Source organism: Pyxicephalus adspersus, chromosome 5 (assembly GCF_032062135.1).
Source record: "Pyxicephalus adspersus chromosome 5, UCB_Pads_2.0, whole genome shotgun sequence".
Taxonomy (NCBI): Eukaryota; Metazoa; Chordata; class Amphibia; order Anura; family Pyxicephalidae; genus Pyxicephalus; species Pyxicephalus adspersus.
The window spans coordinates 81,109,407-81,133,264 of NC_092862.1; the positions used below are offsets into that span (position 1 = coordinate 81,109,407).

Sequence of the window (23,858 nt, forward strand, 5' to 3'; positions counted from 1 at the left end):
GGAGCTTCCTGAGCATGCTCAGTGTGAGCTTCCTGAGAATGGGTGCGTACCATGGACCTGGCAATCAGCTGTGTCTGCTCCCCGCTGCTCACCTTGTACTGGGAGATAATCCCAGCATCAGCATGGGAGCTGTGTCTGTTTCCATGCAGCTGTCTTTACCACCATGTATAAATCTTCATATCTCCTACAATAATTATCATAGAAATGTAACATTTTCAGGGTACAAAAGGGGCTCTGAGAGCTGTTACTAAACTTCATTCCCCTAATCATAACAAGTTGCCAGATTTGTGGCCACATGCATAATATCCTAATAACAATCTGGGATATTTTCACATTAGGGGGGGGGCTATTTCAAGATCAGTTGCTGTTGCATGTTGGGGACCCACTGGGGGCCACTCTAACTGCAATGAACATTAGGGTTCTGCCAATTGTCTGTGCACTGTGGTGCCCATTTCAACCAACATTTTTTGGGAACGGATATTTAGGGACCTAAAGAAAAGTAGTAGCCCTTGGCTATCTGTCACATGAATTGCATTTCTCTGGAAGTATCCATTGCAGAGATTTTGGGGTACAAAGAAGGTTAGCTACCCCCTATAATTGACAGGATGCATTGTTGCTTTTTGGTACAGGAATGGTGAATGGGGAGCAGTATATGAGGAACAGCACTGTATGAAGGCTGTTTTGTATCTTTCAATAATAAAATAAAATGAAATGAGCATCAAATGGTGAATGCAAAAATTCTGGATTTGTCATCTCTTTTATTTGGTGCATATATGTTACGATGCTAGAAACATTTTATTTTATTTCTCTTTTAGTTTTAAACATACAATTTTAATGTTTGTTTGCATTGTGGCCAGTCAGTTTTATATCAATGTCAAGAGCAGCCCCCAGATAAAAAAAGGTTGAGCACCACTGCTCTAAATGTATAAGGCAATCGCTATATGATAGGGCTTGTGGGGTTGAGATTATCCTGGCACTAACAGCTAAGATTGTTAGGATGTTCCTGCCCATTATTTGTTTCTTTTTATTACAACCCCGCACCATATGCAAAGCGATCTGGGAATACTGGTTGGAAAAAAAACACAGGTCACACTAGTTCAGTGCCCTCTTAGTACCCCCTATGTACCCATGTTTTATTTGTAATTTTTTAAAAAAGTTTTAAGTCTTTGTTTTATTGCAAACTGGTAAGCAGGCTGGGTACAAATGCGCGTAGCATAAATATTCAGTTCTTCACTGCAACGATCGGTGGTTTTGATCATGTTCTCCTTAGGACCTTCTACCATGCCCAGTAAATTACCTAACCACCAGAGGGGTTACTCACTGTTAGGTCCATGGCCATGGAGAAGGCTCCAGTCCAAGCGTTCTTGAACACTGTTTCAATCTTATTGTATTGTTATTTCCCTTCTCTTCCTTTTTTTAGTCCTTCCTACTCTCTGCACCTACACCCCCCCCCCCCCCACCTGCTTCCCAGTAGGTCGGGTCTGACTGGTTGGGTAGAAGGCTTGTAGGGCTCGCAGGTCCAGATGTTAAATAGGATTTATTGTCAATGCTTAGTCCTTGCTCTCATACCTTTCAATGTCTATGAATAAACTTAAATAATGTTTGGTTCATGTTAGGGAGTTGCACTCCTAAAGGAACTGAAAAGACAACAAGCAGGTAATGCTCTTTTTACAGGAGACACACTTGGGTCTGAGCAACACCCTTTGCTAAGTGTCAATCTTCACAAACCTTTATGGCCCCAGCCAGAAACATCAAATTGGGGGGGAAGGGGGGTGGCTATACTTGTTCATGCAAAGACTTTCATATGCCTCCACTAAATCAGTTACCCAGAAGGTCGTTACATAATTCTACTAGGACTGATAGGGACTAGGGAAGTGGTCTTATATAACTTAAATGTGCCCAACTCTTCACAACTCTCCTTTCTGGAACATGTCCTCACACAAACCGTAGCTCTACCCCACACTCATCTGCTGGTAGCCAGTGATTTTAACCTTTCTCACCCCCAACACTGGACACCTACCAAATCAGCTTTTTACGGTACCTTGATTAACTACTTCCAGGATAACCTGCAGTCAGTGTCGCAGGTCTCCACCCTGTGGGAGGCTCAAAAAGCGATGATTAGGGGACATTGCTTTTTGGAATCCACTAAACCTAAAAAGAATAAACTCCATCAGTGCACACTTACAAACACCCTGAACAAACTTGAACAAGTGTTAAACAAAACTCCCATGACATTACTCCTCAGACAGGTAACAGCCATTCACCTCCAACTCAGACAGCTAAACCTAGGCAAAACTGAATGGTCACTGCTGTACATAAGACAAAAAAATTACAATAAAGCGAAAAAATCCTATACTTTCCTTGCGCAACAACTCCAGGAACACACTTTCAAAGCAACCCCAATATTGCTACGCAGGTGGGCTACAAAATGACCCGGGGGTCATTACTAAAACATTCCGTGATTACTACTCAGACTTGTATTCTACAGTGCATAACGCCCAAGCTGGAAGTACCTCCAGTTTACCCACTCGTATTGGCGAATACCATCATACCTGTGCTTTCCTGGTTCTGGGGGATACAGCAGTGGAAGCCCTCAAAAGAAGTAATGCACCCATACTGGTACCACACATGACTAAATTGTACAATAGTTTTCTAGATAGGTTTGCAATCCCAAACTCTATTCTACAATCTTATGTTTCCATATTCCCTAAACTGGGTAAGGACCCCCAAAACCCTGCTAGCTATCGTCCCATAGCTCTTCTAAATACCAATCTAAAAATTTTCACTAGAATCCTGGCCATCCACTTGGAGACATACCTGCCTACTACAGTAGCCAAAGATCAGGTAAGGTTTATCTCGGCACGTCAAGGCAGTGAGAACACCAGACACACCTTTAATATTATAGACACCCCCAAAAAAATAGTCACAGGTCCGGTATTTCTCAGCCTTGATGCTGAAAAAGCTTTCGACCGCTTAAGCTGGCCCTTTATGATGCAGGTCTTAAAATGGGTAGGGATACGGGACTTCTTGAAAGCAATAACAGCCTTATATTCCAATCCTAAAGCGGAAGTTAAACTCCCACACTCCAATTCTCAGTTGTTCCTGATTCGAAATGGTACTAGGCAAGGGTGTCCCCTTTCACCTTTGCTGTTTGCCTTGTGCATTGAACCTCTAGCAGCTACTATTTGCAGACATCCAGACTTTACAGGGGTCCCCATTTAAACTAAACACTTCACGATAGCACTTTATGCAGACCCTTACTAATCCCCAAATAGCCTTACCTAATCTACATAAAGTACTGGACGAGTATGGCGCCTTCTCTTGTTAAAAAATTAATCCAACCAAAACGGAGGCCTTCCCTGTGAATATGCCAGATAACACAGTCCATCCCTTTTTTCCCCAGTATCCCTTTAACTGGAAGACTGATTCAATTGAACTTCAGGGAATTCATTTCACAATGACTTACCAGACTCTTTATAAATGCAATTACGTCCCGCTTCTCTGGGAGGTTACTCTCTGGGAGAGTACCTTCTCCGGATGTGGAAATCGCTCCCCATTTCTTTTTTTTAGTTGCATGGCCCTAATTAGGATGGTCATTCTACCAAAATTCCTGTACCTGTTCTCCACCCTATCAGTGACTTTCCCTCATAAGATTGATTTTATATGGGGCTACAAGAAACATCAGCTCCTCAAAACTGTACTATGCTTATTACATAGTTCAGGAGGCCTGGGGGTCTCTGATTTTATTAAATATTAATATGTATCTCACCTTAGACATGACTGGCTTCCTGAACAACCCTGTCTTTTAACGTCTGAATAGAATTAGAAAAGCTCTGGATGGCCCCATTTCACCTGAATTCCATGCTTTGGAGCACCTCATGCTCTGGTATTCCCATCACTCACCTCCTTTGGGAGATTATGTGTGGGTGGGGAGGGGTGGGGGCCCCTCGGGTGGGGGCCCCTCCCAGAGACGTTTGATTTCGGGAGTCTATCAGGTGTTGCAAACAGAATCAACTACTCCGGCCACTGAACATACCCATATGCTAAAATGAGAGCAGATTCTCAGCAGAACATACCTATATGCTAAACTGAACATACCTATATGCTAAAATGGGAGCGGATTCTCAGCAGAGGAATCCCAGAGGATATCTAGAAAATTATCTGGCAACAAGCTCAGAAAAGTTCTCTATGTACCCTTTACAAAGAAAACACATACAAGATTTTAATGCACTGGTAAAGCCTGGAGGTGCTTAGTATAATTTTCCCTACCACGAGTAATCTCTGCTGGAGATGTAACTCTGAAGTAGACACCCTGCACCATATCTTCTGGTTCTTTCCATGCACAGCCCCTTACTGGTGAATGGTTATTGACCTTCTGGAGGGACTGTTTGAGTTGCCCATTAGCCTAGATATACTCACCCATCTGCTAGGGCTACCAGTCTGTGTGAGATTGTCACCCCACCAGACTTCAGACTTGATCCCACCCTCTCCGCCTTAATTTCCTTATCCTTTTTCTGTATATTTTTCTTTATCTTTCATTTATTTGTTTTCATATCAGTCTATCAATGGTCCATGCAACCAGCATTTGGGTTGCTCATTTCGCAAGGATTGTGCGAAGTGGATTGTTAATTATATCTACAAAGCTGAGGACTTCGTATCACATCTTATACACTGTATGCAAAGTTCATAATATGGTACATGCATTTCTTGTAAAACTACTGAGTTGAGAACACAGTTCTATATCAGAATGTTTGTTGTAAATCAGTTTTCATACTGCTGTTTTTGGGTGTTTCCTTTTTATTTTCTTTTTTTGTTATATGTCTATATCTTTATTTATTTGTAAAATCTAATAAAATTACATTTATACAAAAAAAGTAAACACTTCTTCTTTACTGTCCTAGGCTTTTCTCTTGTGTGATTGGCTGGATGAATGAAAACAATTATGATAGAGCTTGCTGTACAGTAAAAAGCTACCATTTAAATTTTATTTATTAATATTTTTGAAAAATTTTGATGTGTAAAAATCTGCCTGTTTTTTTACATTGTGACCCCTATTATTTAATAAATTTTTTTTAGAATAATTTATTCTATTTTAGTAACATTGGACAGCGTAGGGGCAGTATGAATCCATTTTTCTGATCAATTCACCTCAAATTGTGCTGTTGGTGTTTGTGCTGGTGGTACTAGGGTGGTTAGTGGTTGTGGTGTTCGACTAGGGTGGTTGGTGTTGATGCAATTGGTGCATGGCATTAGGATCAGGTGGCTGAAACAAGTCACTAATCCAGGATTGATTCATTTTATTAAACATTAGTCTCTTCAAACTAGTGAAAACTCTGTTTTGGAATGAAAAGTTCACCTGACATGACATTTGAAAGTGGAAAAGAAAGTGCCTGAATAGCATGTGCATCTACATGTACACATGTAGGATAAATGCTGTTGGAAAACTAATGATTATTTAATGTTCTGTTTGAATGATCAGATAGAGCTTGACATTGCCAGAAAACTATTAAATGTTGGATGTGTGTTTTCAAAACCTACTTTCAACATGTAGGAACTTTTATTCAAAAACAAGATACCTGCATGTGAAATATTGCAGAACCTGCATGTGCATAACTACAGAACAGAGGTTAATTGCCACATTGAGATTCCTTGCAACTGGAAGGTCTCTGTTGTTCTCTACTGATATCTCATCACCAGCAATAGGTCTTCTCATACCTCAGACGTGTGCAGCAATTATTGAAAGATAATTACATGAAGGTAGGTATCCTAACACTATATTTACACAAATGGAATGTATACATATTTTTGGTTTATAGAAAATATAAAATATATTTGTTAAAGTGAGATTTCTGGGAAAATTTTACAAATATTTAACATATAAAGATAATTAAAAAAAATGACAACTGCAAAAATAAAAAATTATAGTGCAACAACAAGGAAATCATAAAATAGTGCCATACCAACAGTTTAAAAAGTATAACAATTGTAAACTTTTGCAAATATACATTGGTATTGTGCGGGTTTTCGTTGGTAAAACCAACACCTGGGTAAATTCCAGCAATTTAAAGTAAAGTCCTTCCCTTAAATGGCTGACACACATGAATCCTAAATAATAAGGATATAAAGGTCCACAATTAGTATAATTAATTATTATAGTTGTGCTGACCTGTGATGGTTTAGAGAGAAACAACCACTCTTATCTACATATATTACCCTAATTATAGGGTAGATGAATGTCCTTATATGCCCTATGATGTCGATACAGTATATGTATATTTTTATGTATAAATAAACAAAATTTTTTAGTCTGTGTTTTTGGCAATAATGAATGATCATATGAGTTTGTTTTTCGTCAATTTTGGCAAAAATGGGTGAATGTCTGAAGGGGTCCTAGTTAACTGCACTTTCCGAGTAACACAAACTGTGGAAGGTATGAACTTTGTGTTTATTGTAGATAAATATTTTGCATTACATGACAACCTATTAAAGTGGTTTCTTCAGAAGAATTTGGTCCAAGTGAGGAAATCTACAACTACAGACGTTCCCATGCAAAAAGAGTGGTTAAAAATACTTTTGGCATACTAGCAAATACAGCTATGAATCTGCTCATTAAATTACTCATTTTGCTCACTAAATTTGACAAGGTGGTTTTTGCTTTCTGCATAATTCTCATAGGAACAACAGGATTGCACCTTTTGACTCACAAATAGAGCATGAATCGGCTACACATGGCACTTGGGAAAGGAAGCAGCTTGTTCACTGATTCGATTGAACTTCCACACACAGTATCTTAGAATGCTATGGTGTCAGCTGAAGAGAAACGTATTTGGTATATGTAGTACTTCAATACAAGCAGAGCTGTGGAATAGCACTGCAGCATAACATTTTAGCTTGGGCTATAAGGTGTTTTTCTTAGCAACTCTATAAAAATAACACAATAAAATGTTCCATTTTTTTCTGCATTGAAAATTATTTTACATTGTTGGTAGTAATTCTTAAATATAACTCACCCATATTTAATACATTTATTAAATTCAATAATACATTTTAAATAAAAAAACACAAAAATCTGTAAAATATATATATATATATATATTTCTCAGCCAATCACAGAGCACTAGGGATGAATGGACACAAGTCTCCCCATTCATCTCTAGTGCTGAATGGCTGAGAAATATAAAACCTCAGCCAGAGCACTAGGGGTGAATGGAGAGGCTTGTCCTCATTTAACCCCTAGTGCCCTGCAATCCCTCACTGTCAGGAGGATTTCCAGTGCTCTGTTCATTGCAACCCTGGAAATCCTCCTGTCATTTGGATAACCTGTAAAAAAAAAAAAAAAAAAAAAAAAATTCACAAACACACATTAATAAAATAATTTTAAATTAAAGCCTTGTCCTATTTTTTACTTATATTTTAAACCTTTCAGGGAATGAGTAAGGGGGTTTATCTACCCCTGTACTCATTCCCCAGGGTGGGGCGGTGGAGATCTGGCAGTCTCCTTATTAAAGGGGGCTTCCAGATTCCAAAGTCCTGCTAAAAATGTTTATAAAAGCCCCCATTGTTTTCAATGGAAGCTTTCATAAAATCTTAAAAACGCTTGAAAAAGCCTCCATTGAGTTCTATCGAAGCGTTTTCCCGCGTTTATCCAGCGTTTTAATTTTTTAAATGTTGCAAGCAACGTTTAATATAACTCTCAAAAGCGTGCCTGAAGGAAACGTCCTGGTGTAGATTAGCCCATGGGAATGCAGTCTGTGTAGACTAAAGCTGCATACACACGTCCAATAATTATCATTGGAAACGACCGTTGAACAACCGATTGGCCAAAAAAAAGTGACCAAGGACGCCGACGAACGAGGATTTAGATCAGATCAGTGGATCTGATTGGCCGACGATCTTTCACTATCTATCCTGTGTACAGTATCGTGTCGTTCAGTGATTGTGCATGTCCCTCCCTGCATCGTTTAAACGATTGTATCTAGTGTGTGGACACTGTTGGTGGATTATATATGAACGATCATATTGTTACAGCATGTACAGAATTATGCACAATATGATTGTTCAAGTATAATCGTGCATAATCGTTGATCAGTCGTAATCGTTTATTTTCTAACAATAATTATTGGAAGTGTGTACCTAGCTTTAGCCTAAAATTGATTTGACAGGTGCTCTTTAACATTCATGTGAAGTACAGGGGTATGTAATAGTGTTATGTATCCTTTTACAATGTATCTTTTTATGTATCCTTTTATAATGTATCTTTTTACATCTGTTTGGAGGCTGTAGAAGCTCCACACAGGGCTGAAAAAAACCTGAATTTTTCCTCCCATTGACTTTAATGGTGTTCGAATTCGATGTTCGACGACCCAAATAATTATGAATTATTTGGCCGAATATCGGTCGAATCGAATAGTGACCTATTCGACCAACACTAGTATAGAATCGTCTCACTGAGTGTTACAACAAAGGTACATAAAGCTCACAAATCTCAATCCCAACGCGTTTTGCCAGATGGCTTCATCAGGGGATGTGCAGGGAGAGTCAGAGCCTCTGTACAGTAAGGTATGAACAAGAATAATTATGACTATTGTAATGAATCATACATAATAATAACACAAGAGTAACAGGTCAGATCAAGATTATATAACTCATGACTAAGCAGGTGTACCTGCCTAATGTTCCTGCATCATGTATAAATCAATATGTCTCATTACTTTATATTGATATGCACAACAATTATATTTATCCGTATATAGTAATCTACATATAAGCACAAAATCATGTCAAGTTTGTTATGAAAGGAGAAGATCTAGTATTCTTTTGCTATTTGTTGGTTGACAAAGAGATTTTGTAATCACCTACCATATCCAATGTATTTCATAACAAAAAGCTTCTCCTCAACATCTCTGTTAGGCGCAATTCCCAAGGATCCAACTATTCGAAAAACATCGGAGACAACATTACCTTTCAAAGATACAACAAAGAGACCTTAGGATTTCCTACACACACAACTAGCTTCTCCATTACCTAGGAAAGGTTCAATGGACTATTATTTTCCCAGGCAAGGGAAAGAGCCAGGGACTTAGACATTATCAATCTATCATATCATACAAACTTTCAGTTACGGAAGAAGTGTTGAAATTAGGCCTAACTTATATGTCCTCCATATGCCACCAACAATTTCGAAATAATTAAAGACCATCTATTTGCTAGGAATCCAGCGCTGAAGTGCCTTTATGACAAAACACCTAAACCTCAAACTTCATCAATCCCAAAGGAATTTTTTCAATATAGTTCACAAGATTTCAGAGTATTAAAAGACTTAATGCAACTACTAACTGAAAATGAAGTGACCCCAACAGACATCTCAGAAATATCCGGGGAAGTCAAACACAGCCAGAAACAAGAACCTTTGGATATCCTAAGACGACCTAAATCAACTTTCTTTCCACAGATCTCGCAGTTTCCGAGGATCCAACTATTTGTAGATATGGTCACCAAGGATATCCTAAGCACAACACCCTCACCTCATAGAAGCTTTGCCAACTTTACAACGGATCAAATTGGTGCCATACAATCACTCAAGAAAAACGCAGACATAGTTATCAGACCATCGGACAAGGGAGGTAATGTTGTGGTTTTAAACACACCACATTATAAATCTTTTTTCTGAAGATACTCAACAAACGAGAACGGTATAAATCCATTCACAAGACCATGGTAGACAACTACAGGAAAGAGTTTAATCTACTCCTATATGAAGCCCATTCTGTAGGCACTATTGATCAGAAAACAAAAGATTACCTTTGGATCCAATGTCCGCTTACCCCAACGTTTACATTTTTGCCAAAAATTCACAAGAACCCTATTGACCCTAGCGGGAGATCTATTGTATCTGAAATATAAATTTCACCGACTATAAACGCCAATGAATTAGTAGATTCCTATCTGAGACCATTAGTCATTGAATTGCCATCCTACCTCAAAGATACAATAGATCTCTTGAAACTCACTAACAATCTTTATGTACCCCCTAACACAATACTGGTTGCTATTGACATTGAGGCAATATACATCAGCATTCCCCATAGTAAAGGTATCGAAAAGGTTAGAATTTGTATGGAATGTGAAATCCCACAGTACCAATCACGAAAAACTTTTCTTATCATTGCTCAAACTCATTCTTGAAAATTTTTTTTTTACCTTTGATAATACCTTATACCTCCATGTCCAGAGAGTGGCTATGGGCACCAAATGTGCCCTGACCCATGCGAATATCTATCTCCGATAGATAACAAATTTAAAGAACACCAATTACTTTGGAGAAGATAAATCAACGATGTACTAATACTTTGGTCTGGCACTCCTGAAACTCTTTTGGAATTCTTCACATCACTACAAACCCAATACCTTCAACCTTAAATTTACTATACAGTATAGTATGAAGGAACTACCATTCCTAGACCTTCTACTACGTATCAATGACAACTCTATCTCTACAACCCTTTATTGGAAAACTACCACTGGAAAAACCATATTGCATGCCACCAGTAATCATCCACAACCCCTGAAAAGGAGTATCCCATATCGCCAATATGTGAGACTCCATAGGAACTGTTCTAACGATGAAGACTTCAAGATGGAAGCCAAAGCATTACAAATTAGACTTCTAGCCAGAGGTTACTCCAAGAAACTCTTGAAGAAATCTTTTCAAGGAGCATATAACAAGTCTAGGACAGAACTCTTATCAGACAAAAATGTACAACAATCTGCCTCTAAATTAATCTGCCTAAGGCATTCACCTAGTGACCAAATTTCATCCAAATCATGAATTATTCACAAATATCTGCAGTAAGCATTGGCATCTATTAGTATCAGAACATCAACTGTACAAATTTGTGACTGACAAACCACAAATTATTTATAGAAAATCCCGTTCTTTGAAGGATCACCTAGTACATAGCCATTTCATGATGAAACAATCAGAAGCATAAAGCACCAATGGAATATTCTGATGTGGTAAATGTTCTTAATGCGAATGGGTAAATGAAGCACTATGTTTTACACTTCCTAATGCAAAAGTCCACCGTCCTAATGCATACATAGATTGTACAACTGAATCTGTAATGTACTTGATCACATGCGAATGTGGATTATTCATAGGCAAAACAAAAAGACAACTCAGGAAAAGGATATATGAGCACATCTACTCAATAACCTCAGGCAAGATAACAACACCATTAAGTTATCACATTGGTACAAAACATAACTTTAACCCAAGGGTGATCAGGCTTTACGCATTGGAGCATGTGCCCGCCAACCCACGCGGTGGTGACACTGACATTAAACTAATGAGGTAATGGGGGGGAGGTAATCCCGATCCTGCCTGCTTTAAGTCCCCCCATGAGCCCGTTCTTTTGGACGGGCTCGCTGTGTCCTGTGTGCACATCACGGATGTGCTCTGTCAGGGAACTGAGCCAGCCTGATCCTGCTGACACAAAATCCCCTCCCCCTCTGTGGGTGTTCTCTGGATGACAGGAACCCTTCAGAGAATGCCTCCCGTCTGTGACAATGCCCACAGCTTTCACATCAGTGATTTCCCTTAGGCAGAGACAGACTTCCGGAACACCGCCTCCCACGCCTTATATGAAGGCGACTCCCGGAAGTCTCCCTCTCTATGCCAGCTTCACACATAGACTGGAACCCAGGATCTCCCCTCAGGACCGAAACCAAACTGACCGGACCGAAATAAGGTACATTAGCTTTTTGCGAGAAATTGTGCAATCCAGAATTTGATGGACTTCATATTACTTCTTTTCTTTTTTTGCCTTCAAAAAATTTACATTGGCATATAGTATATCAAGATAAATATAAAAGGGAAGAAGTCAACCCAGTTGGTAGTTCCCAGTTGGAACAGATCTGGTCTAGAATTAAAAACATTTGCTAAAAAATAGCAGATTACTTTAAAAAATTCCATTTAAAGTTTGCTGGATCACCCAGCTTCACTGATGAAAGGGGTTGCTTTGCTTGAGAAGAATCAGGTGCAGGAGTAGCCAGCGGAGAGGGACGAGAAAAGCGATTCAGAACCAATGGCTTTAGCAGAGACACATGCAAAGCTTTGGCCAGCTTGAGATGTGGAGGAAGGTGTAGTTTATAACAAACTGGGTTGACCTGGGATGAAATAACATAAGGACCAATGAACCGTAAGCAAACTTCAGAGAAGGGTATTTGCAACGGATATTCTTCGTAGAGAGCGAGACTTTATCCCCAGGTTGGAGAGGAGATACCGAAGACTTTGTTTGTCCGGGAGCTGCGTTTTTCAGATGCTCGCAGGTAGAAGACCAGAGACTATTAAAGTTCCTTTGCAGGGCACTGAGTGACAGTACTTCCTCAGAGCAGGGTATAGGAACCGGGAAACAAGGATGTTTGCGTAGACAATGTAGAATGGAGATTTCTTGGTGCTGGAGCTGACATGGTTGTTATGGGCAAACTCCACCCATGGTAGCAGTGTTACCCAATCATCATGGTGGGCAGACACAAGGGCTTGAAGATATTGCTCTAAGGCCTGATTAACTCTCCCTGTCTGCCCATTAGTCTGCGGGTGATAGGCTGAGGTGAACTCCGCAGAGATGTCCATGGATTTGCAAAAGCCTTTCCAAAAGCGGTAGCTAAATTGCACCCTAATGCTATATGCGTGGGCATACCCTGAAGCCTAAAAATTTCACGGATGAAAATTGGACCAACCCAGCTGCTGATGGTAAAGCAGGAGGGGGTACAAAATGGGCCATTTTTGAAACGCGATCCACGACCACCCAAATGACCGTACAGCCATTAGAAGGTGGAAGATCCGTAATAAAATTCATAGACAGGTGACACCAAGGCTCCTGGAGGTACGTCAGAACTGCCCGCATGCGCAGGGAAGAGATGCCTGTGCCTTAGTGAGGAACAGGTAAGTGTGACACCCCCCAGGTAGAAGGTGTGGCAATTGGGAAAATATGTGCCCCAACCTATACTGCCCTGTACCTGGGGGATGGGAAAGATTGTGTATGGCAAAGGTATATAGACATTGCGTTGGTCTTCGTGACAGGATCAGAAGAAAAACTGGTGGAATTTTTTGATGAGATAAAAAAGAAGACATTAAATTTGAAGTTCCCTATGAACTATAGTTGGCAGTTTATTTCTTCTTTAGATTTGGAAATTAAAACTACAGAAATTGGCATATTAGCAGCTGAAGTATTTAAAAAAATACACTGCTGGCAACACTATTGTGTCAGCAACAAGTGCCCATCCAGAAACACTAAAGAGGTGCATACCTTATTCTCAATCCCTAAACATAAAACCAAATTGCACTGACATTAGGGGACTATGAAGATCAAGCTAAACACAACAGAGATTAACAGAGAGAGGCTAGAGTTAAAAAGTTACTTTATCAAAAAGTCAGGCAAGTAGAAAGAAAATAGATACTTTTCAAGCCTAGGAAAGAAAAACAAAGGATAAGTATACAACAATAATTATGACTTATTGTAGACATCACAGGGAGATCCAATTTTTTAAAAAATATTGGCCTCTAATAATGAGTGACAATGGGCCAAATTTATCAAGCAAAATCGGTTGGCCGGTCGCGCATCCGTATTAGCGAGCTGAAATGCGAAGCGATCGGGCTTGGCAGTGAGATGCGAATGAACGAGCGCATATGACTCCAGCCCGCGGTAAACCGGCTCGATATAACGGCGCGAAATAACACGCAACCAGCGAGCGCGGATTTCATTGATGAATTAGGCTCCCTGGGTCAGGGAACATATAGGAAGAAACCTGTTAATCATTTTTGGAAAATCTTTAACCTTAAAGGACAAACTAATAAAGAGTAATTTTGTGAATAGAGAAGTAGTGCAGAACTAAGTTGAAGGCACTTACAGATGTGCCAGGTGCAATAAATGTTAATGGAATTATTAGCAAAATGAAGAAGGCTTTAAACTAGAGAAATGAGATTCAATGGGTAAAAGTACGTAACTGTTAGGAGGCACTTTCTGGGTGTAAGATCCCAGGCTAAATCTCACCGCAGGAGGGCGGGCGCAGCCTATTCCCTCTGGCGGCTGCGCTCTCAGTAGCACTGGGGTTGCAGGATCAGTGCCCTGTAGGTTGCAGCATCCTTGTAGCTGAGGTTTCCCTCTGCATCCTCTGCACTAGGCTGCACAGCTGAAGGGAATTGGAGCTGTGCAGTTGATAAGCTGAGTGGTTCCTAATCAATCCCATGCTGTCATTGGCTGCTGGGGCTTTATAGCCTTTCTGCTCCCTGTCAGATGTGCCTGTTATAGCGTCTGCTGGGCTTACCTGTGTTGGAGTGTTTTTGTGAGTTTTCTCTGTTACTGACCTTTGCCTGTTTCTGACTATCCATTGAACTCTGCCTGGACCGACCTCTGCTTGTGACCCTGACTTTATTTTTGTCTTTGCCCTTTGTACTTCGCTGGATGGACTGATTCCTGTGTTTTAGACCTCGGCTAATTTTTTTGATTTCCTGACATTTCTTACTCTGCATTTGTGACTCTGCACTCTGCTTGGTGGGCGCCGGGTCAGCTGCTGGCCCATCTCCAGGCACCATCCTTTGCACACCAAATCCTGGGGTCAGCCGAATGTTGGGAGCCACAACCATTCTCCCGAGGCTGAGTGGGGGCTTCTATAGGCAAAGACTGCGGCATAGATTGGGGGATTGGTGTCTGGGCAATACCGGTATTGATCCGGGCCTTGCACTAACATGCTAGCTTTAGATATTGCAGCTTGGCATTTCATGCTATTATTAAGTCTATGATCTACCAGAACCCCCAGATCCTTTTACATTTTTGACACCCTCAAATGAGATTTTGCTAGACAGTGTAGCACATGTATGTTGTTAGCCCCCAAGTGTATAACTTTACATTTAATAATATGCCACTCTGCTGCCAAATTAATCCAGGTCTGCTTGTAGATTATATATATCCTGTGCAGACTTAATTCTGTTACATAGTTTAGTGTCCTCTGCAAACACAGAAACGGTACTTTTAATCCCAAACTCTGTGTGGTTTATAAAGATGTTAAACAGTAGGTCCCAAGGTCCCAACACTGAACCCTGGTCTACAACACTAATAACCTTAGACCATTCAGCGTATAAATCAGTAATCACTACTCTCTAAATGCTGTCTTTAAGCCAGTTCTCTGTCCATTACAGATTGAATTTTCTAAACCTATAGACCCTATCTTGCATATAAACCGTCTGTGGTGCGTGTTTAAATCGTCTGTCTTTTACTCTGTCTTTCCAGAAAAGAGGCAGGAATTTTAACAGTCCAGTCATGTGAAGAACAAAGCCAGGATTCATCAAAACCAACTAAGTCATAGTGCTCTTCAATCATTAAGGCTTCCAACTCCCCTATTTTGTTTGCCAAACTTCTAGCATTGGTGAACAGACTCTTGTGTGCATTGAATGCCTGCAAATGCATTTTTCAGCAGTGTTTGTCAAATCATTTTTTTTTTCAGTACAATTAGTACTGTTGTGTATAACATGGGAAACTCCTTATATTTATTCATATCTTTTCCCCTAACTATCCCCAATCCACCTTCCACTGGTGATTGACCCCTGTCTGACCTTTCTACCATTTTATTTGACTGTCCCACCCCGCTCTATCCTACTTTAAATATCCCTCTGCTATTCCAATAAATCTTTCCCCTAGCACAACAGACCCCCTTCCATTTAGGTGCAAACCATCTGTGGCATATAGGTTGTACCCCGATGAAAACCACAGTAACACAGCTCCCTACCTGTTATCCTGAATATTCTCTCCGCCCTCCACATCTATATCATTACCTACCTGCTCTGTAAACAGGAGACCACTCTCAAGGTGATCCAGTGATTTTAGTGTTGCTATGCACTCCTCTAGATCTCTAATGGGAGATTCCAGAAGAGTGACTTGCTCATATCTGTGACAGCGGTATTCACCTTGGAGCTGTTGCTCCATTTGTGCATACATATGGCAGACTGTGTACTGAGCAAAACCTTCCATCTTGTTGCCACTGGTTTTCCAAGTTACAGATATTAATTTCAGGGAATTTTAAAAGGTTACCTAAAGTTTGCAGTTTTTTTTTAAAGATTCACACATGTCACATGTTTCACAAGCCAAAAGTGAGCAAGAGATATATGGAGCTATATCGACATCCCACGTGGTACAGACTCTTGCGCTTCGATTACTGTTTCCAGATGAGAAAAGACAAATATTCAATAAGAAAAGAAATTGCTTTATCATGAGCATTTTGGTCTGGCAAGTGCTAAAAGACTTGCTATCAAAAATTCTGTGAGCTAGAGACTTGATCAGAGTCGAAAACAAAAGAGATAAATGGCCTACCCACGTGCTTACAGAAAATATACAGAAGCGATCATCAAGGCGCATCTGCACCATGTAGGATGCCAATGAGGTGAGAAGCATGACAGAATGGAGAATGGCTTTCCTATGTGATTGTGTTACTGAAGATGGATTAGTAAAATGTAAGAAAGAGATATAGAGAATAAAAAGGTGACCATTCAAACAAGTGATGGATAGATATGAATGGATGAATATGTTTTGATGTTTGATATGGTTTGTCTAAGTTAAAAGTATATGTAATGTTTTCTTGAAAAAAAGTATAATAATTTATTATTTCTAATAGGAAATAGTTTAAAAGAAAAAGATTTTTGGATAGAAGTAGAAAGTAACTATATTGGGTATAGTAAAGTAAGAAAAAAAATATTTGGAAATTGTATTTAGTGAAGGGTTGGAATTGATTGTGAATAAGTGTAATTATGATTGAATACCTAAAATTAAAAAAAAAAAAATATATATATATATATGTATATATATATAAATAAATACCTGCTAGTATTTATTTATTTATATAATATCTCCTACACAAAGTTTAAAAAGAGGATTATAAGGGTAGTAGGAATTAATAGGAAGGAAAGGATCACACATATGTGGAAAAAAAGGGTAATTATAGTCTGTGATGGTTTAATGATATTTATTGATATGGATATGAAAGCGGTTGGTCAATTTCATGAAAATAATTTTATGTCCAATGTGTCCACATTCACCCACTCAATAATAAAAATGTTGAATAACATTCAGGGGCCGTTAAAATGCCTTTTTTGACTAATTAGGTATAATTCAGGTGACACTAAATGGTATAGTATATGGGCACTGAAAATAAAATTTGCATCTACATTTGAAATACTAATCTATCTGGCCTTCCAGGTGAAAGAAACAAATCATTTCAGATGTGGTATAGAGGTATGCCTTCAATAATACAGCTAAAACATAGAGAGTTGATGATATTTTGATGACAGTTGATGAAAATATTTGATGATATTTTGTAAGTGCAAATAAGTTATTGAATGAACATATATTTTCAGTACAATTTGAGGAGTTGAAGTTGATTTGTTATGGTTGGTTTAAAGCTTACAAGAGAATAGAGATACGATAAGATACGATAATTAAAACAGAGTCCCTCAACTATATTCCTCTTGAAAAACACAAATTGTGAAATGTGTCAAGGAAAAGAGAAACTGGTAATGATTGTGCAATTTGTTAATGAGATGTATTGAAATGATTGGTATTTTATTTGTTTTAATAATATTCTTTATACATTTTGTATCATTTTTATATAAAAGGATTAACCACCTTTTTACCCATATAAAACATTTTGAAAGAATCTAACACTGCTAGTATCCTATGTAAACCTGGCAAAACGTACCTTCAGTGTGTTTTGGGCCTGAGATTGTGGCCCACAAGCTGAAGCAACTCCTGGATTGCAACAAGTGACAAACAATAGCGCAATACAACCTCCTCATCTGACAGTGAGTCAAATGGGAAACAGGCACAAACGTTTCGTGGCTGACATAACTAACCAGGGAGAAATGGCTCCTCTGACAGCTCACGGTATCTATAGCATAGTACAGAAAAGCAGGAATTGCTAATGTAAGGAAGATAAAAAATGCCATCTCTAAACCAACACCAAATCCCACAATAATATTAAAGCAAAACTGAATTTATATAAATAGAGAAGGATCAGAATACACTAGCAAGCTAAATAAACAGCTACATAAATTTGCCAGTATTCTAGTCACATTACACATGGAAAAACAAAAATCAGTAAGGTTTTAGGGAGTGAATAGGAAAGAGAATAGGATGAGCGAATTTACAATTCAGAATATCAGTTCAAGGTGAAAAGCAGGACGAATTTCTAAGAAAAGTAATGCCTCTAAGCAAATCAGACTGATGATGATTCAATGGGCAAATTGAATGGAACAAATGAGGAATAAAAAATAGAATAAAATTGACATGGAACAAACAAATTTGACAAGGAAAGCAAACTAAAAAAAATGATGAAATATGGTTGAAGGATAAAAGTTGGTTATCAACAAATAAAAATGTATAAATATCCCTTGAAAGTCGTGTCTAGATTTCTTTCCAGTTTTCAGAACAGCAATTGCAGATGGGAAGCCAACCAATTTTCTCTGTACTTTTTAAAACCGGTGAGCAGCCCTTCCATGAGAAAGGATGGTAGGAAAATTAAGTGTGAAATAAATGAAAAAGCTCACCCAACCTTCCCTTTCATTCCATCATGTATACCACTGGATTGCTTTGCAATGATTGTAACCCCCTGGTCATCTACTCTCTATGAGAAACTTTAGGTATACACTACTATTTTAAAGATTTAACTTGAACTCTGCATGCATGCAATTATGGACTTTTTCTTTCCTATTTTGGGGGAAAGGCAGGGTCATTAGTTCACAGTAAAGACTGCCTACAACCACTTTCTACCTAAGTTAAGACATATCCAAGCAGCGCTCTATGCCAATATCCATGATCCCAAGTCTTTAAAACCTCAAACGGTACCTGTATAGATGAGGAGAAAAATACACATGCAGATGTTGTTCCTCTGTGTTTTTCAATGTCACTTTGTTGAATAGGCTTGGGACCTTCCTGAATAGAAAATTAGGCAGCGAGCATGTGTGCCCTTTCTCAAATCCATAAAAGGCCCTCTGGAATTTGGCTTTTGAAAGAAGGCAAAAAGCATGAAACCCCTTTTGATTTTGGCAAAAACCAGACCTCTTTTTGCTCCCAACAGTGGCAAAGGCTATTGTTGGGGAAGATGGCCCCAGCCTAACAAAGAAAAAGCTGTGTTGTGGGAGTCTTTGGATAGGCATCTCATTAAGAATCTGGAAACCCCCTTTATTAGGAGTCCTTTAGATTTTCCCCCACTCACCCTGGGTAATAAGTGATACCTTTAAATAGGCACACCACACAAAGGTTAATATTACATTTTATTGTTCCTATTTTTACTAATACTTACCTTTTCAGGATCCACTGATGGAAATAAAAGATCCCCCAATGATCAGTCGAGCATTGGCTGCTCCCTGCTGTACAATGATGGAAGCTCTGCCCACCTGGTGGGTGGAGCTCCTGTCATTGTGATCAGCCAATCCTACAAGGGGGAAGCTCAGAACAGCTCCTCTTGGTTGCCCTCCTGTTGGATTGGATAGATGCATGTACACACATTCAACCCAGGCCAAAGGCTGCTAGTTGATACTAAACCGTTACAACTATTGGTCAACAGGTGAGGACTGTTTTTTGGGTAGCAGACAGGTCCTGATCAAAAAGTATTTTAGTCTGGGCCTGGAACAACAGCACCCTTTGTTCCATTAAGGAATGGTGGCCCAGAGGTGACCTTGTACATCTCTTTTGTAAGTCCTGTGTTTTAAGAAAATAACTTATACATGGTTGAGATCAAGAATGGTCATACGAGCCATTATCTTGCTTGAAACATCAAACTTCACGTAAATTCAAGTCTGTTAAGACAGGCTGTAGGTTTCATTTTATGAACAAAGTCTCTTAAGCTTCTCTTTTTTAATCCAATAGAATTTTAGTAGCAGTGTTCTGCTAGTCTAAAAATCTGCCTTTTAAAGCCATAAACAGTAAGCCTGGAAAGGCTATTTAAACCTTTTTAATTTCAAACCTGTTGTCAAAAAACTGTAAAGATATAACATTTTCCTAAAACTTTCCTAATTATCAACTGTAAGTAACCTATGTATGTCTCTATTATTCCACAGTCCCTGAATGGATTTGCTATTGTTGTGAATACAGAAGGAATGATATTCTATGCTTCCTCCTCAATTTTAAACTATCTGGGCTTCCATCAGGTTAGTATAGACATCTTACTAATCAGCCCCAAATTTGCTGTGTTAATTGTTACATTTGTTAAAAGCGTTAAATATTTTTTTTTTTTGTTAGAATAAACCTCCAAGGTTTTTTTTTTTTTTAGGCTTGTGCATCCCATCTCTATTTTTGTGGCAGATGAAATAACTGGGACGAGACCTGCAGGGAAATTTCCCCACATGGTCACAGAAAGAAATAGGATTAGTTTTGTTAAGCCCCCCCCCCACACACACACACACACACTATAACTTTAGGTATTTTACTTTAAAAAGGGATTTTAGAGCATCCAGGAAAATGTTCAGCTACCTACATACCTTCAGACTGTCTTAAGTGTCAAAGAGAGACACTATTTAGCAAAAAGTGTGTAAGTAAAGAAGTATAGAACAACCCTACTCTTCCCTTCTATAAAATAGCCATGTGGAGTGAATGTGAATATGCATAAATGACTTAAAAACCCATGTTTTTATTTAACTACTTTACCTCAAGCTGGCTTTTTAAAATAATCAATACAAACTTTTAAAGGTAAATGAAGAGTTTAATATTATTTATACACTTTTTTAATGGAGATCTATGCTTGCACAGATAGAAAGGCTGCACAGACTGGGACTGGGACAGTGGTAGGTATTGGTGATTTTAACTACCCTGATATTGACTGGGGTATGGTACAGGTACAGCAAAAGAGTAGAAATGTATTAATTTAATATGGGATAATTTTATGGTACACTTTATAGAAGCCTACAACTAGAAATTATATTCTGCTGGACCTTTTAAATAATGCAGAGCTTATATCCATGCATAAAAAATTTGGGTAGCAGTGACCATAACATAATTTCATTTAATGTAAGTTGTAAACAGGAAGAAAAAATGGGAACTATAAAAACATTTTAAGAGAGCACATTTTCCATTATTAAGGGTAATTCTCCATGACTTGGACTAAGAATATTGTCCTCAAACACACAGACCAGAAATATGAATGTTTCAAATGCATTTTACACAAACACATTACAAAATATATTTCCATTAGCAATTACATAGGCTAATAGCATATAACAAAATATTTAAAAGGGAAATCAAATGTGCAAAACTAAAAAAATAAAAGATTGTTGAACAAAGTGTAACAACCCCCCCCCCCCCATTTTTTTTAAAATGTAACAATAGCAAAAAGATCAGGTGTGAGCATATCAGCTCTTTAAAGGATTTATTGGGGTTCATAACTGGTGATCAAGAAAATGCAAATTTACTAAACACTTTTTTATTTGGCTCTGTGTACAAATAGGTAAATGGTGGAGCATAAGACCAAAATGCAAATAGAAATGTCACAGCTTAAACGAACCACAATGGCTCAAAATTGATATGATTGAGCAAAAAATTGATACAATTAAGGCTAATAAAACACCAGGACTTTATGGATTACATCAACATGTCCTCAAAGAGCTGAGCTCAGGTATTTTTAAAGCCTTTGTTACAAATTTTTAGAGAATCTTTAATCACTGGCATGGTACCAACGTATTGGAGTAAAGCTAATGTGGTACCTATCCTTGAAAGGGGGGAAAAATCATTATCAATTAACTACAGACTGGTAAGATTAACTTCTATAGCTGGAAAGATACTAAAGAGTTTGATAAAGAACTACACAGAAAAGTTTTTGCTAGAAAATAATATTATAAGTGAAAGTCAGCATGGATTCAACAAGGACCACAGTTGTCAAACATATTTACTCTCTTTTTAAAAGGAAGTAAGTAAACAGTTAGATAGTGGAGTAGCAATTAATTTAGAGTACTTGGACTTTGCTAAAGCATTTGACACGGTACCCCACAGATAGTTAATATGCAAGTTAGAGCCTGTAGGTTTAGAAAATTCAATCTGTAAATGCATAGAGAATTGAAAATGCAGAGTAGTGAATAATGACTCATACTCTGAATAGACAAAAAGAACAGAGGACCTCAGCTAGATAAAGAAGAGAATAGCTAAACTAAATCTCTTCTCTTGAGAAAAAGTGTTTAAGGGGGAATATGATCACCCTATATAAAAGGTCCATATAGAGAACTTAGTAAGGTGTGTGAAAATGTGGAAATAGTTTCAACAAGTTCTAAAGATTGCTTTAGAAAAAATATTTTCTTGAAAATCAGAATATAGCAGAGTATTAAAGTTTTAAAGTAAAGACAACCAAGACTGTTGATCCAGGGAACATCCGATTGCTTCATGGGATCAGGATGGATTTTTCTCCCCTCTTGGAGTAAATTAAACCATGCAGGGGTATTTTTTTGCCTTCCTCTGGATTAACTATGTCTATAGATTTTTATCTGGGATATGTTTATTTCCCTAGTGGTTGAACTTGACTGACTTTTAAAACAGGGATAGTTTCTTCAAATCAGGAAAATTGTGAGCTGTGTCTTTTTCTGTGTGCAAGGCATTCTTGCTAAACGCCAAATCCTTGATTTTTACTCCAGCAGTGGAGCTTGGTCAAGAATATTGGCTAAAACATGCCTCATGAATTTTATAAGTGTGTAATTCATAAGCTTGCAGTAAATGTATTTAAATTCCCCTGCACCTTGATTGAGTAGGGATTCTCGACTGGTGTGCTACAGCAATCATAAATGAAAAACAGTAGCTTTAAGCAGGTAGTGTGTTATTCTCTATGTATTTTAATATGTAACTTTCAATTTTCACTACACCGCTCCTTTACTGGTTCGTGACATAGCAGTTTTCATAGCTACAGTATTAGACAGGTGAAAAAATGACAACCATCAATTGCCCAAGAAAAATAAACCTACATTCTGAGAACTAAGATCCCAAAAGTAAATCTGATACATACTCCATTATGTTCTACATTGTTATTTCTTATAACGTTTTATAGTCATTTTATATTTTGTCCATTTAGAAGCATACCCAAGCTTTTTATGAAACAAGCTAAACATATAGCTAGAGGGAACACGTATAAAAAGAATATACTGTGAGGAACCCTTTACATATGTGAAGATTATACGTCTTTTTTTAGGAAACCTGCAGCTCCTTTTGTCACCTGCTGGTGGCATTGTGGTTTAGCATGCCTTGCATGTGCTCCCACTGGCAACCAGCAGGAGCTGGCTGCAGAGTCACCTCCTGGTTTAGCTACACCTGTGGCTAGTAAATCGTAGGCCTATATTTTCTGGCTTCACAAGCCTTCCACTGCCTTAGCATGTGACATGATACCTTGCACCTGAAACCCTAGTAGTGCTCTGGCTACTTGCCCTTTGAAATTCTCTCCTTGCTTTGTTCTGGTTATTTCTTGCCTCCACTGCTTGCTGTGACTCCATGTTTTAGGGTTGGTTGCACTTTTTTGAGTATTGTGTGCTGTGTCTTGTATGCACTTTGAAATATTCACTGTTTAACTTATCTCTGACTATGAGGCTATTTAGTTTATGTTGCCAAAGCAACATTAACTGGGTTGATGTCTAAGAGAGAACACAGTGGAATTTGATTGAATCAAGCCCATCAGTGGATGATGGGAGCAATGATAAAGTGTGACTATACCTCCATCCTTTTTTCTCACCCATTGGGGTTCTGTATTTAAGGTCAAAATGATACTTTTAATAAAGGGTAAGTTGATAAATGTTTTTCAGAGATCTAAGATTTTTAATCAAGGCCTTAGTCCTTCTAGTCAGT

General features: G+C 38.4%; 1 protein-coding gene across 1 annotated transcript in view; it reads left to right on the forward strand.

Moving 5' to 3' along the window:
* The window catches only part of AHRR (aryl hydrocarbon receptor repressor), a 284,245-nt gene that overhangs the window by 118,537 nt on the left and 141,850 nt on the right, over positions 1–23,858 (forward strand). Inside the window, 1 exon segment of the mRNA XM_072411941.1 lies at positions 20,108–20,197. Within this exon segment, the coding sequence (XP_072268042.1) occupies positions 20,108–20,197 (90 nt within the window).